The sequence below is a fragment of the Cygnus atratus genome, chromosome 3, assembly GCF_013377495.2.
Source record: "Cygnus atratus isolate AKBS03 ecotype Queensland, Australia chromosome 3, CAtr_DNAZoo_HiC_assembly, whole genome shotgun sequence".
Classification (NCBI taxonomy): domain Eukaryota; kingdom Metazoa; phylum Chordata; class Aves; order Anseriformes; family Anatidae; genus Cygnus; species Cygnus atratus.
In genome coordinates, this window is record NC_066364.1 from 16,124,737 (window position 1) to 16,137,692 (window position 12,956).

General features: G+C 38.4%; 1 protein-coding gene across 2 annotated transcripts in view; it reads right to left on the reverse strand.

The window, feature by feature from the left end:
- Positions 1-2,219: 2,219 nt before the first annotated feature.
- TAF1B (TATA-box binding protein associated factor, RNA polymerase I subunit B) overlaps positions 2,220-12,956 on the reverse strand; it is a 51,200-nt gene continuing 40,463 nt past the window's right edge. For both annotated transcript variants that reach the window (XM_035543034.1, XM_035543033.1), the window contains exons 12-15: positions 10,282-10,372; positions 9,753-9,823; positions 7,030-7,255; positions 2,220-2,896 (exon numbers count right to left, since the gene is read on the reverse strand). In XM_035543034.1, the coding sequence (XP_035398927.1) occupies positions 2,704-2,896; positions 7,030-7,255; positions 9,753-9,823; positions 10,282-10,372 (581 nt within the window). In that variant the 3' untranslated portion in view covers positions 2,220-2,703. The remainder of the gene's footprint in view (positions 2,897-7,029; positions 7,256-9,752; positions 9,824-10,281; positions 10,373-12,956) is intronic.

Genomic DNA, 12,956 nt, shown 5'->3' on the forward strand with positions numbered 1-12,956 from the left:
GTGTCAGAAAGCTGAGCTTTCCTTGGCCGTTTTCAGCAAACAGTTACCGAAAGGAGCTGCAAGGTGAAAGCAGATACAAGAGGTGGTGGGAACTGCTGGGCTGCGGCAGACACCCTGCCCCTCAGCCATCTGCTCAACCAGCACAGCTCCACCTCGGGCTCATATTAACTGGACTCCAAGCAGTTGTCCCCGGAGAGCTCGGCTACACTCCACTGAAGATAAGGCACTCTCGTGGCTCGTCAGCTTCTTAAACATCACTACTCGAGCGTAAGTGCCGATTGATTAAACTGGATTGAACTACCATTAAGTATTTCAGAGGCACACCCTTTTCTTTTAAATCTGCCTCTTCACCTATGTGTCCAGAAGGCACATGGCTGTTGATGATTAATTGCAAGCTTTATTCCAGTTTATTAAAGTACACCTTTAATTTATTCTAACATCTAAGGGAGCTTTGTTACATTTGTAACAATGTAACAATGAGTACGGTATTTTTAATTTATGAAGCTGAGATTTTACTACTACAGTAGTTTTAAAAGAAAGGTGTACCTATAATTAAGAAGTGCACAAGTCTTTCAAATGAAGACTTCTGAATTAAATTAAGCCTTTATGTATATAAAGTGTCTTTTAGATAGGTAATTCAGAACTTTAGCAAATACTATAGTATAACGAAGGGGATACTTTCAGGAGTTTGAGGAAACACTGTTAATACACGTTGCTAATGCTTTCACATTTCCGTCAATTTTTAACTGACGCAAATACTTACCCAGAACAAGAACAAAGGATAATTTTTCTAAATATTTACAAACTTCAGTAATTCGCTCAGGTGAGGTCAGGTATAATAAATAACAGCTAATTTTAAAATAAAAACATGAGATCTGATTCAAATTGGTACATTCTGACTCCATTAGTGTAATTATCAGTTCAAGAGACGTCCAAAGTCTTGAGGTAGCTAGCACAACATGGCAATACACACTGAACTCTATCACTTAGGAAATATTTAACACAAACAACAAGTAACAACTCAGCCTGTACTCTTTCCCCCACCAAACACGGGTTAGCTTTGTGTTGCTAAAAGCATACTTTCTCATCTGCATGTCACAGTCACTTTATGGGACCACTGCTCTAAATCCGATCTACAAGAACTGCCTAAGATGTCTAAAAAAGTAAAAACTTTCACCTAAATGGTATCTTTTCTGTCACCTCAAATCAGGACACCATGTTCTACTCTACTGAGCCAGTGAAGCTTTCATGGCTTGCCAGCATTTCCAAATAACTCTTACAACTTACTTTTAATAGCCTGCCCGCCCTCCCTTCCACACATTCCTGTCTGCTCTACCTGTGCTTGAAATACTGCTTTATTGCTTTGCTTCAGGTGGGCAGGGCAGCACGTCTCCTCTCCTACCATTCATTCATTCACCTGCTCCCAATTTTTAGACAACAGTTTCACAGATTGAACTGCAACAAATCTGAAACCCTTCCATGACACTTTGGCTACTCACTGAGCTGATTACCTTCTCGGATTACATCTCACTGAAGCCCAAGCCTTGCTCAGGAAGGAAGCTATTACTAAAATAAAATAAAATTTTAAAAAAGTCTGCAGACAGCATTTTTCTTGTCCACGATACCGCCCGGGAACAGCTGGTGATTTTGTGATTGATCAAGTGTATTTGGCAACTTGTACTTTGTGCTGACAGATGGAGTTACGGAATTTTGTTTCGTTCAACTGAAGGCAGCATTATTCAGCTGTGTATCTACTCAACATATCTCTGTTCAACATATGTATGTGTTATGGTGTCTTTAATGTAGTCGTAGCACCCAACTTCATTTACACATTCTCTGGGATGGTTGGAAAACACAGTGCATAAATAAGATTGAGCATGAGAAACGGGTAGAATGGCTGAGGCGCAAGCTGCTGCATTATAAAGTGATCAGAAGAAATGAAGTGCGGCTCAAAAGAGAGTAGCATTGCAAAAGAAGAATGACGGGAGGACCTGGCAGCTATTGCTGTACAAGAAAAAGGATGGGGAGTTCCAGGCATAAAAACAGCTGCAAAAGCTGTGAAGCCTGGAATGGAACACGGACCCAAAAGGCGTTAGCTTGAATGAGAGGCTCAGGCACAGCAAGAGACTGGGAGATACTCAGGATGCAAAGAAATGTTGAAAGCAGTGCCAGAATCGCTGCAGAACAGACCATTTAGGAACAAAGACTAAACAACTCACTGCAGTGAAAACATCAACCACCTGCTCCTTTTATTTGTTAACATGCTATTTCAAAACAAAGTAAACATTACTTCCTAGAAATATATTTGCTGTCATACAAGTCGGTAAAAAAAAAAAAGAGTAGCATTTTAATTGCAAAATCTTACAATGCAATTAGATGCCAATGTGCTGTCCAGTACACTTGAAGTATGTAAAATTATGTGGAAAAAATGGCAATTTCATAGCTTCCTGTTGGCTCTGTTGCAAAGCGAGGAAATAAATCTTGGTAAACAGTTTCCTTGGTAACTCTCCCAGTTGGAAACCAGTGACTGACTTAAATTACGGATGAAGTGACACTACAGCTGCAGTGCAGTGGCAGAGCTCAGCACTACGACCTCAACAGGTTTCTACGCAGGAAACAGGAACATTGGTAGTGTAGATGTGATACCCCGGTTCGGGATCAAACCAATTCACACAGGTTTAATACTCTTATATTTAGGTCTCTCTACTTCCTTAAGCCTGTGTTGTATTTTGGCTTTTTAGAGAGTTTTTTATGAAAAAGTTTGTGTTCTATCACACACACCTCTTCATGGATATAAGAGGGCTGTATCCTCAGAAGAAAGGAGAATAGCCTTAGCACAAAATGGTAACTCTGGGGAAAGTCCACTTCTTTGTAGTGAGCCAGATGACCACACAATCTGAAAAGACAGAAAGGAAATATATCAAATTCTACTTAGAGGAAAATTCCAACATCTTATCAACTGCCTATGTCACAATTCTTGTCTACAATGTCAGTTCTGTCCAGAAGAAACTTAGAGAACTGGCCCAAGATATGTCAGAGATGGTACAGAAGCATTAAGAAGTAAAAACATGCATAGCTTCTTGCCCTGTGAATTAGGATCATCCTGCACCAGATGAGAAATGCGTTTTTTGCCTTTCAGCATGACGTTGAACCAGTGCTCTTTTTCCCAGCATTCAGCACACGTAGCAAAGTGTGAACTGGGCTACCTCAACCTAGTTTTAAAACTGCCAAGACCATCCAGTGCAGAAACCCCAGACTCTTTTTTTCTCTTCCCGTTTGCACCGATCTCTAACGTCCCCTCTCCTCTTGCTGCCACTATGCCATGCAATGGTAACCCATCCAGTTCTTGTCCTCTGCCTTTGTGTGCTAAACATGGAATACCTGCCTAAAAACACGAGAGGAAAGCTAAGCTCACGTCACTGGAGTAATATAGGAAGCACTGGAGCATACGTTGGCCGTGTTGACAAAAAGTAATTAGTGCTATAGCAGCCTTCTGCTTAATTATTTTGTAGCCGTTGTGGCAACAATTTTAAGGGAAATGAGGAGCTTCACTGCTGAAGTGTGTAATGAAAACAGCAGACTGGACTTGCTAGTAAGAAGCACCAAACACACCCAACCAAAGATGATGGAGGACGCACAGCGTAGATAGTTCAATTGCATCACTATTGCTTTGTTCAGCAATTTAGGCTGGAAAAATAACCTGTTAAGCCCAGACTTGCTTTTATTAAGAACAGAGTTTAAAGTAGCATAAAATCCAGCTGCTTCAATTAAAAAAAACCAACACTTTACATTCACACGAGGATTCAGGTGCTATTCGCTGTATAAATCCTATGCAGCCTCCGGTTTACTACGTGTTGCCCTGGGACGTGGAGAAGCAGAGTTTAAATTTCCCCTCTGTCTGATTCAGAGCAGCGGTCTTAAATATTCACCAGAACAAGGACTGGAACCTGTCTGTCCCAATTTTTATGGGCAAGTGTGCTAATTACTAGACTATAGAGTCATTTGCTCGCTCCCTCTGGCCCAAAAAATATTTACATTTTACCTCAAACTGGAGGAACAGATAGACCCGTCCTGGAGTACCATGAAAGTCACACTTCGGGGAACAAAGTCTTTGTTTAAATCCTCCTGAAGCTTGGCAGATTGGAAATCTGAAACCAGGTCTCTCTCACCGTGGGTCCCATGGTCTGCCCAACAGATTCTGTCCTCATGCTGCCCAAAAGCTGCCAGCGACCTCTTACAAAAACTGGTTTTAAACTTTTCATTTCAGCAGTGTCAGAAGGAACCAGCTGGCTCCACAACCCCACCCAAAGCTTTGCTAAGTTCAAGCGTCACTTATAAGCGGTGTCGGTTGAACCAAATCTGCATTTTTTGGCTAATATAAATTTAAACGTTTTGTGACACCCTCGTCTTAACCCCAAGTTTCAGCACTTAGAATTCTTGAGGGCAATTCAGTTGTCAGAGCTCAGTTTCTAATGGGGGTGGAAGGGAATGATGCTGTATGTTCTTAGGCAAAATGTGCCTGAGAATCCATCAATACTGTAAAGCACCTGCTCCACTAACTGGAGTTACACTTTTCACAAGAGTCCCTAAAGACAACAGACAAGCACACACACACTTTTGCTCCATTTTGTGCTCTTTCTGTGCTATTTACACTAAGAGCATCTCTGAAGAGCTAAAAAATTTCCAAGGGATTTTAAATTTAGATGTAGTCAGGGAAAAGCCTATCTATCTTTCTCAACGCTTCTCACACGTAATACTTTCTCATATATCATCTCAAAATAGTCATATACCCAATTAATTTAGAATTCAGCTTAAAAAAATAAAGCTCTAAAATATAAGAAAGTGAAAAGAACATTTTACCAATCAGTTTACCGCTCTCAGCTTTGCCCATGCTGGAATCGCACTTTAGTCCTACAACTAAAGCATTCCAGCAGTCCCAGTTAGACCACGCTGATTTTTAGAGAATTCGTATCTTTGTTTTTCGTTCTCTTATACATACACACACTTGCATAGGATAAAACCCCATATCTGAGGGAGTAGATGTTATTTTCCAAAGTTAACTAAGTGTCAGGTGTATAATTAACTACTTGCATTGCAAATGATATAATGGGAAATTTAACCGGTAAGAATTTAAATTCAAATCTTGCTTTATGAAGGCTATGACAGTTTGCCATTAACATTTTAATACATTACATATGAAAATGCAGGCTTAAAAACAGACTTTGCATGAAAAGATTATTCACGCAAACATACACCGAAATATCCACTCATTCCGTGTGTATATAAGACTTACGCAAATTTGTGGTAAAAAGGATTATTACCTCTCCTCCCTTGAAAAAAAAAAAAAGGCCCCCCAAAAAAGCTTCTTATTCATACAAAAGAATGAATCCATACAACCAAAGCTCTTGTAATATAACACTGTGTTTACATTATTCCAACCCATTTCTGTCACGGTGGATATGTGAAAGGCAATGTGAAAAGGAAAATAAAGATAAGCAAATAAATCCGCTAAAAGAAAAGACGGCATACAGGTAAAAGCCAGTTATTTTCAAGGGGAATATTTAATGTTTTAAAAATCAGGAATGTATCGCTAAGATTTTGTAGGGCCTATTGCTCTCTTTAGCATGACATTTAGAAGTGTATATCAGATAAAGATTTAAGATGTTCAACACACATTCAACAACACACAAATGAAAACTCATTTCACATTAATGTACCCAACCTCCTTTCCAAAAAAAAAAAAAAAACACACAAAAACCCACATTGTACGCATGAGAAATTCAGGAGAATCCATCTGCAAAGTTCTTTTTTCTTCTTCCCCAGTGATATCCACTATACATTGGTCTTCTGGATTAGGATTTCATGGTATGACCAATGGCAGAACCAAAACCTGGCACACAAACCAGAAGCCTTATCCACAACACCAAGGGAGCTCAGGAGAAACATTATTTTAGATATTTCCTGCTCCTTGGAGTAATGCTATGAACTCCTGCACTCTCTTGGCAGGTCTTTTGCTCTCTGTCACTGGCCTGCCCTGGCTCTCTGCTTGTACCCACCAAGTAGAGTCATTCCTCCCCCCCCCCCCAGTTTTTGCAGAATTTTACACAAGTGGAAGGTATTAAAGGACGAGTGAGAAGTGTGACACAAACCAGGCAGACAGTGAAATATTCATATAACCTTGCACAAGGCTGGCTAAACTGGGCTATAATTCTTGCTCTTTAGGTCCTTTAAAGTAAATGACTATACTAACAAATAGCATCATTGTTCTGATATACCCTTAGTTGAACAAATAAATAAATAAATTTCCTTTATTTTGTGAAATCGGGACTTGGGGACAGTTCTCTAGTAAAGATGGACATTAAACATTTTTAATAATAAGCACAAGACGTTTCCTTTTCCCAGATTTCTTACTTTACTTTTCCAATCTGCTTGCAAAAACAGCTTAGAGGAAGTAGTGATCGAGTCCTCTTCATTCCCAGTCATTTTATTTTTAGGTATATTTTGAAGGCATTAACTAGCTATTTATTTGAACTCTGAGTGCTAATTTTAACATTAAGTTTTTATTAAGACCACCAAAAAAAAAAAGGCAAGAGAGTGATTTAGAAAAGCTATTTTCCATGCTTTTTGGGGCTCAGAGGAGAGAGGAATGGAAGCTTTTCCATTCTCTTAAGAGCGGTGGTGCAATAGTTTCTAAAATACTACAAAGACGGAAGCGTGGTGAATATTTCTATCTTGCTGCTACTCTTGCCATGTGACTGTACTTGTTGATTTTGTCTCATCTCCTCTCTTCTCAAAAGCTCACTTTGATCACTCTTCATATTACAATGTCTACTCCCAGTCCAAGACTAACCCTTCCGCACACACCCCTTTCTACAAATGATTTTAAATATATGTGAAGACATAGTTGTATACACACCCCGTATTTGTCATTTGGAAAGAAAAAAATATAGATATATGTATATACACACATGGTACTTTACTGTCAGGAGATTTTTCCAAAAGGTATTTAAGGAAACTTTGAATACTTACTTTTCAGGACATAGTCTAATTGTGCACAGCCAATAGTCAGGGTTGATGGTTGTAAGTACACTGTTTTTTTCTTGCAAAATTCCCTTCAGGCTATGCCCATGAAAACAAGTTCCATCTGTGTTTTCTTCAGACCAACTTAACTGAAAACTTGAAGGATTTGGCCTTTCAGCAGGTCGCACTGCACCAGACAGCTTGCCAAACTGATTTTGCAAGTTCACAACCATCTCTGTACAAATAGAAACAAACAAGGGGAAAAAAAAAAAAAAGCAAAAGTATTAAGTGTTGGAGTACCCTTTAGAGGTGATTTAAAAAGGAATAAAATAGGGGTATTTGTACCTTTTTTTTAAATTTTATTTTAAACCTCTACAAGGAATACTGAGAAAGCTTAGGGCTCTATTGTTCTTTCCTCCATTGCATTTAAAATTCAACTCTGCCATATGCTTTAGAAAAAGGTTTTGAAAGACGATTCCAAATGTCGTGTTCTTCATACCTAATGATAACAGTAAGAGGGTCTTCCAAAAGCATTCCCCAGGTAAAGCCAGTAAAATCCATTTGATACTGCTGATACTATTACTCTTACAGAACACATATGCCAGGATGCCTTTCACTGTATTTACCTGGTCATATGCTATCACTTGGACTGGATAAGATTTATTGAATAGCTTCTTGTGTACCAGAATTAAGGAAACCTGGCTTCATACACATATGGATTTAAGGTTACACTTTTCATAGTGTAGATTTCAACTGGAAATAAAATAAATAATAATAAAAAAGACACACCACCTTTCTCCACTACTTGTGAAATACTCAGAAAAAATCTAATATATGGTGGAAGAAAAAAAAAAAAATCACATCAAAATGTTTCTTCCTCTTAGTGAGAGCATTTTATGGGGTCTCTCTCTTCTCCCTACCTACCGCTTTCAGAAGCCCACAGGAACAACTTTGAAATTTCTAAACCCCGTCAAATGCACGTGAGAATGACAAACTTTCATACTTTACTGAGGCTGATGGACAGAGGAAAAGATGTTTTGATGATAGATCGGCACACATAACATAACCAAATAACCCTTTGTTTCCCTAGGATAACAAGCCAGCTAAAAAACATTGTTGGAACTCCAGGTTCTTTTTATGATCTGTATCTGAGTAAACTCATTCGTAAATTGAAAAAGGCAGGAAAGATATCCTAAAGTGATCCAAGGACTGGGAGGCTTATCTCGCAAGACAAAAGAAAAGCTTTACTAAAATCAACCACCACCACCAACCCCTCCCCCCAAAAAAAAGAAAAAAGAAAGAAGAAAAACAATAAATAAAAAAAAAGAAAAAAAATGAACATTTTTGAAACCTATACCTGACATACAAGTATATGCTAAACGCCAGAAGGGTAAAAAACTGCTACAGGTAAAGGAAACTTTCAGAACAAGAAACATGCAATCTGTCCAGAAATAACCAGCCAAAAGTACAAAATGTTTAACACCAGCAGAAGGACAGTTCTAGAGCACTCTCTGCATAGGTATTCATCATCTCTGCTATTTAACATTGTTTTACGATGAATCTTGCCCAGTCAAAATGACACTATGGGAGAGTCTGCCTGCAGTAGTTGGTGGTAAAGCTCAGTAATCCATGTAGCTCAAAGAGAAGCAGAACCAGATGGGGAATCCAGAGTGGCACAGAAATAATAAACAATGAATATTTTTTCACTTTTTCTTACAAACACGGGAAGCACAGGGCATCTGATGAAACCATCAACTTGGAATAAAGCTAAACATGTTCTTCCACAGAAGGTGACTCAACTGCAGGATCACCCCTACAGAATTTTGAAGCGTGAAAACATGAATAAAAACCAAATGCATTCTTGCACAGGAAGTCCAACACAAGCTATTCAAACCAAACAGGGCTATACAACGTGCTTACAAGTCCCTGAACCAGTCACTTCATGAGACTGGAAGAGCATATAAAGGGAAAAAACATCACTTGGCACACTTAACGTCTCTCTCCAAATACCTGCTGCTTACTACTATTAAATGTAGAATGAGGAACTTCATGTTTTATGTAATTGAATAAAATTCTGGTTCTCCTAACCGATGACTGTGGTTTTTGTTGCTTTTCTTTTGTTTGTCTGTTTTTAATGGAAAAGTAAATCACAATAAATTCTTAGAGGTACTTCTACAACTACTAAAATAAAACAGATGGACCTTCATTCTGACCATACACAGCTAGCCATTCAAGTAAAGTCATGTTCAGACAAAAAAGGCTCCTCGTATTTTTGTAGAAGACTGCAAAAGTAACAGAGAGAGAAGATGGACAGGCAGGGTCGACCAAAGGACATACTGGGGGAAGAATATGAAGAAGAAGAGAAGGGCTGGAAAAGCCATGGGAGAGCAACAAAAATTGATGAAGAGCACAGTTATACAAAGGCAGCTGACAAATCAGTGTGATGAGGACACAGTACTCATTCTGAGACTACATTAAATAGATCATTAGGAAGACTGGCAAAGGGAAGACTGGCAAATGCAGTTTCAATTAAGCAGAAGGAAAACGTCTGATTGAAGAATTCCAGCCATGAGTTGTAAAATAGCACTACGTTAATTTTACCTGGAGATGAAAGAAAGAAGAGAAAGTATTTTAAGATGTAAATGTTATCACAGTCAGGGTTGCAGATTTTCTATGATGGGAAAACTTGGAGCACATTTCTGTGCTGATGGAAAGAGGCAGAGTTTACTCACGTCGTCTCCTAAGAACTTTGGATTTCTTCTTGACTGAATAAAACAATGGCTTTTCACATCTCCACAGATACCTACAGTAAGAGAAATAGAAGTTGTTAGGAAAAAGAAGGCTTGAGCAAACATGTAAAAGAATGGCAATTTCTTAAAATACTGCTAGAGCTATTAAAATAAAAACAAAATAATCTAATGGTTAGCACCACTAAATCTAGCCCCTCCAACACATACAAGAAGCCTTTCTTTTTAGTAGACAACCAGATGCATGTAAGATTTATTGTAATCAGTTAATTGTTCAGTTGTATAAGCTACTTGTCACAAACAGTGTGCATTTAATTAATATGTTGGATAAACTTGATGAGTGTAAATAGAAAATTAAGATACGGATTTAATTGCTTTATTCACCCAAGCTTGCTGGATGGAAATATGGAGCAAATTCCAAACCTTTTCAACTTCTGGAGAGGTCGGGATTTCACTTAAAACTGTCTACCTTAAAAATATTACTAGTAGTATTAAGTACTTAAAAACCTCTTACTTGGCTCTTTCTTCATCCAGTTTCATTTGCTCCACATCCAAGGAACGTTTTATAACTTTGTACCACTTTTTGAACTCAAAATATGGACCACCTGAATAAAACATTCACATTTTAGGTTGTGAAGAAGTAAAAGAAACACGTGACACGCAGAATGTGGTCTCCATGCAGTTATGCCCTGTATCTTCTATCTGCATGCAAACCTATCCTAAACTCCATGTGCTTATAGAACACGTACTTAAGCCAACATCTCTGTAAGAAAGAGAAATGAGAAGCAGAAATGCAAGAAATGAACGGCATAATAAGTATGAAGATGTGCCTTTGCTCAAATAGTTTTCATAGATTTAGCACAATTCAAACCTTTTCCCTCCTTTCTGAAGGCTAAGCCCAAATGCTACCTCCTCTCTACCAACAAACTAGATCTCCACAACACGGACTGGCCTTTGTCTGTTTGAATGTTGGTTTCAAGGAATTAATGAAACTGTAGGTCAAGCCTAGGTTTAAATAAATAATTTCCGAAGCTCAGATATAAGATTTGAAACAGTGTCATCAAGTCCCCACTGTCTATCCTATTGCTCATGAGATATTGCAAGGCAGGAGGGATAAGCTAGCCAATTTTATACACTTTATATCACCGTCCCATATTTTTAAGCACAGGATTCTCACTCACTGATATATGAGCACATATTTACCAGCACATGCAAAAATATTAAGGCATAAAGCAGTCCAGCAGCACATTTATCATTGATGCTCCGAAGAGGCATAGGACTGAAGTAGATCAACAGGGTACAGTAACAATAAGCACTGCAAACAGTACTACGGTGTAGAGTACAATTAAAATATAACCATCTCTTATTACTCGTGGGTGTATTATCTGCATTGTGAATTAACCAAGCTTTGCATTTCCCCATTACCCCAGCTGCACTGCACTGATGCTTGCATCATGCTTAGCTCCACCAGCTAGCTGTTTGAACTGTTTTGAGGGTGACTATACTGTTCTTATGATCAAACTTCTGTATGTTTTGTATTATCTGTGTTTTTTGGTATTTGAGTTATCCTGCCACAAGATGTCTTTAAAGCTAGAACTATAGATGGACTCCAAAAGCAACAGACAAATGAAGGAAGAAAGATCCTTCAATACTTCTTAAAATTCAAAGGTGTGGATACAATTTCTTTTATGAAATACTCAACGCAGACAATGCTGAGAGGGCAGTCCAGGGGAAGAAAAAATTATTTACATTTATCTTAATACAAATTATTAAGCATCTGTCACAAGCAAACCCACTGCCAAAGACATGACGCTAGGCTACAGTAACCGTGTACCTGGCTGGTAGTGCTAGTCCTACGTTCACATAGCTGAGTCAACTGGAAAACATACAGCTCTGCGATACACACATACATATATACACGTGTCTCAATCACTTTTTTTTTTTTTAACATAAACAATAGTGTGTATGTGTGCAGTTCACAGAACATAGACACACAAATACACACTAGGCAGCTACAACTATCTACTGCACAGCTCCCAGTCTGTCTTTAAAAAATACAGGAGCTGGGAAAAAAAAAAAAGGCTAGAGAGAGGATAGTTAAATTGAAAATGAAGTTCACATACACCGAATCTTTACAAGTCAGTATTAGCCATTATTCATTTCAGTACGCTAACTTTGGGAAAGTGCCAGAGGCAGTTTTGAGCTCTGGCACTGATCGGTGCCTGAACAGAAAACTCTCACGTCGGCTGCTCACTGTCACTCCAACGTCTGAAGTACAGGGACAACACAACACAGCATATGGATCGTTTCGTACCAGCAGATTTCAAAGGAAAAAAAAAAGTGGGCAAAGAATGAGCTGTTAATTCCCAAAGGCAACGAGACTGGTTAATAAGGTAGAAACCCTATTAAGACATTAATGGCTTTGAGCCTGGGCTCGTAAGCAGTTGTGCAACTTCTACTCCTGTCACTATTACGTACTCCAAGTTTTCAATGGAAATGAAATTGAAAAACTAAGATCCCAAATAAGTTTGCATATCCACTTAAAAATGAGGATTACAGGTTTTAGTTGAGAGTAATGACTTCTCTACATACAGCAGTAATTGTGTTCATGCCTGGCTAACACTGATTTCTGTTATTGACTTAATTTTTTCAGAAAGTAACAGAAGGGTAAAAACGAACCCAAAACTGGATGGAAGGCTTAAAACATAAATCACCATAACACATCTTTGATCTTATCTTCAACTGTGATCTGGATAAGGCCATGGAGAATCTTCCTGAGGATTTCTGATCTCTGATTTGGTCTTTCTGCCCTCAAAGAACCATGTTCACACCATTATCTTTTCTATCTTAATTGCTCCTAGCTTTTCCACACTCTCTCAGGATTATTTGGAAGAAAACAGATTACATCTCAAATATGTTACACACTAAGACATTTTATTTAACAAGACTAAACAAGTTTGGATTGTATCATAAACGTGGTTTGATGCCCCTAATAAGTATCTGCTATTTATGATCAAAGTGCATTCCCTCTTTACGGTATAACCATTCACCTTCGCCTAACATGCAGAACATTCTAAAACGAGAGGCAAACAAGGAAAAGAAGAAAGGTATCCACTAAAACGCATACAAAATTCCTTATCCGGGACAGTAAAAATTACGTGAGGAAGCCAAGACAATTTTATATGAACA